This window comes from Elephantulus edwardii, unplaced genomic scaffold, assembly GCF_000299155.1.
Source record: "Elephantulus edwardii isolate Elephantulus edwardi_28Jun2011 unplaced genomic scaffold, EleEdw1.0 scaffold00528, whole genome shotgun sequence".
Taxonomy (NCBI): domain Eukaryota; kingdom Metazoa; phylum Chordata; class Mammalia; order Macroscelidea; family Macroscelididae; genus Elephantulus; species Elephantulus edwardii.
Window position 1 is genome coordinate 111863 of NW_006400278.1, and position 1575 is coordinate 113437.

The 1575-nt window shown below is 56.9% G+C and overlaps 1 protein-coding gene across 1 annotated transcript in view; it reads right to left on the reverse strand.

Annotated features, from left to right (window-relative positions):
• LOC102861873 (zinc finger protein 345-like) overlaps window positions 1–1037 on the reverse strand; it is a 14994-nt gene extending 13957 nt beyond the window's left edge. Inside the window, exons 1-2 of the mRNA XM_006903169.1 lie at window positions 984–1037; window positions 410–688 (exon numbers count right to left, since the gene is read on the reverse strand). Of these exons, the coding sequence (XP_006903231.1) occupies window positions 410–688; window positions 984–1037 (333 nt within the window). The remainder of the gene's footprint in view (window positions 1–409; window positions 689–983) is intronic.
• Between the last annotated feature and the right edge of the window lie 538 nt (window positions 1038–1575).

Consider the following 1575-nt stretch of genomic DNA (forward strand, 5'->3'; position numbering starts at 1 on the left):
CACACTCACCTCCCGGGGACTGACCACCACCCTGGTCCTCCGCGCACACTCACCTCCCGACCCCGGGGACTGACCACTACCCTGATTCTCCGTCCACACTCACCTCCCGACCCCCGGGGACTGACCACCACCCTGATTCTCCGTCCACACTCACCTCCCGACCCCGGGGACCGACCACGACCCTGGTCCTCCGTCCACACTCACCTCCCGACCCCCGGGGACTGACCACCACCCTGGTCCTCCGCGCACTCTCACGTCCCGACACCCCCGGGGACTGACCACCACCCTGGTCCTCCGTCCACGCTCATACCCGACCCTCGGGGACTGACCACCACCCTGGTCCTCCGCGCACACTCACCTCCCGACCCCCGGGGACTGACCAGCACCCTGGTCCTCCGCGCACACTCACCTCCGGCCCGGGGGACACACGCTCGGCAGCTCCGGACACTGGGCAGTGGAGGCCGCGGCGGCGGGAATGGCGGGAAGCGGCGGCCGCGGCGGAGAGGGAAGGCCCGGGACACACCGGACACGACCGGACGGTGGGAGCCGCCGCCTCGGCCTCGGGAGGGCCACTAGCGGTCACCTGCTCGGCCTCAGGTGACGGAGACAAAGGAAAGTTCCGTCCCAACAGCCGCGGACGAAACGCAGCAGCCGCAGACACGCGCCACCTGTCAACTTCCGGTTGGAGCTGCAGAGTGTCGCACAAAATTACCTCCGGGCGGAAACGACGACCGCAGCCCCGACGCGGAGCTTTGGTTCCTACCTTGGAGTTGAGAATCCAGCTGCTTTATTTCCCTTCTGCTCTTTGTCCTATAGTCAAAACGAAAAAAAAACAGGTGACCCTCAGGTGGGCGGGGTCTTTTTAGTAAGAGGTGCATGGACTGAAACGTAGATTTCAATGACAAAAGTGAGGAAAGAACCAGCCTTCTATCTGCAGCCCTTTGTGCCAATTTCAATTGTGCAGATGCGTGTGACTGCGAGACCTGAAGCGCTGCAATCTGGGGACTCAGGTCTCCAGGGAAGCAGAGCGCGCACATCTTCAGGGATTGCAACACTCAAAGGACACTTAAGCACATGACATACGTGGGCAGTAAGGATTAGGGGTGGTGTGGAGGTCAATCCCTCATCTGCTTAGTCCATAGGGTGTTATGCAGCTGACCATAGGCCATTGCCATCACCAGGAATCCACCTCTTGTTCAAGGGAGAAAGATGGGCAGTTTCAAGACATTTGTTTTAAAATCTTGAAGACCTGATGCGTGATCCATGAAGATTTGGAAACAATTTGCCCACAATGTATACAGTATACATCACACCTGGAACTTACTATGTTATTCATTAAGAAAATAGTTTCTTTGTTAAGATGCTCTGGTGGTACAGATGTTAATTGTTTTAACTGTGCAGTGCTAGGATGACAGTTCATTGCCTTCATGCCCAAACCAACTCAGAATGGAATGTCCATCTTCTTCAAGATTTGAAATGGCTAGGTCAATGCCACACTTTTCAGTGGAAGCTCCTGGTGCTTTTGAAAGGCCACCATTGCCCCCTCTGGGATAACAGTGGAAATGACCGAGAGAC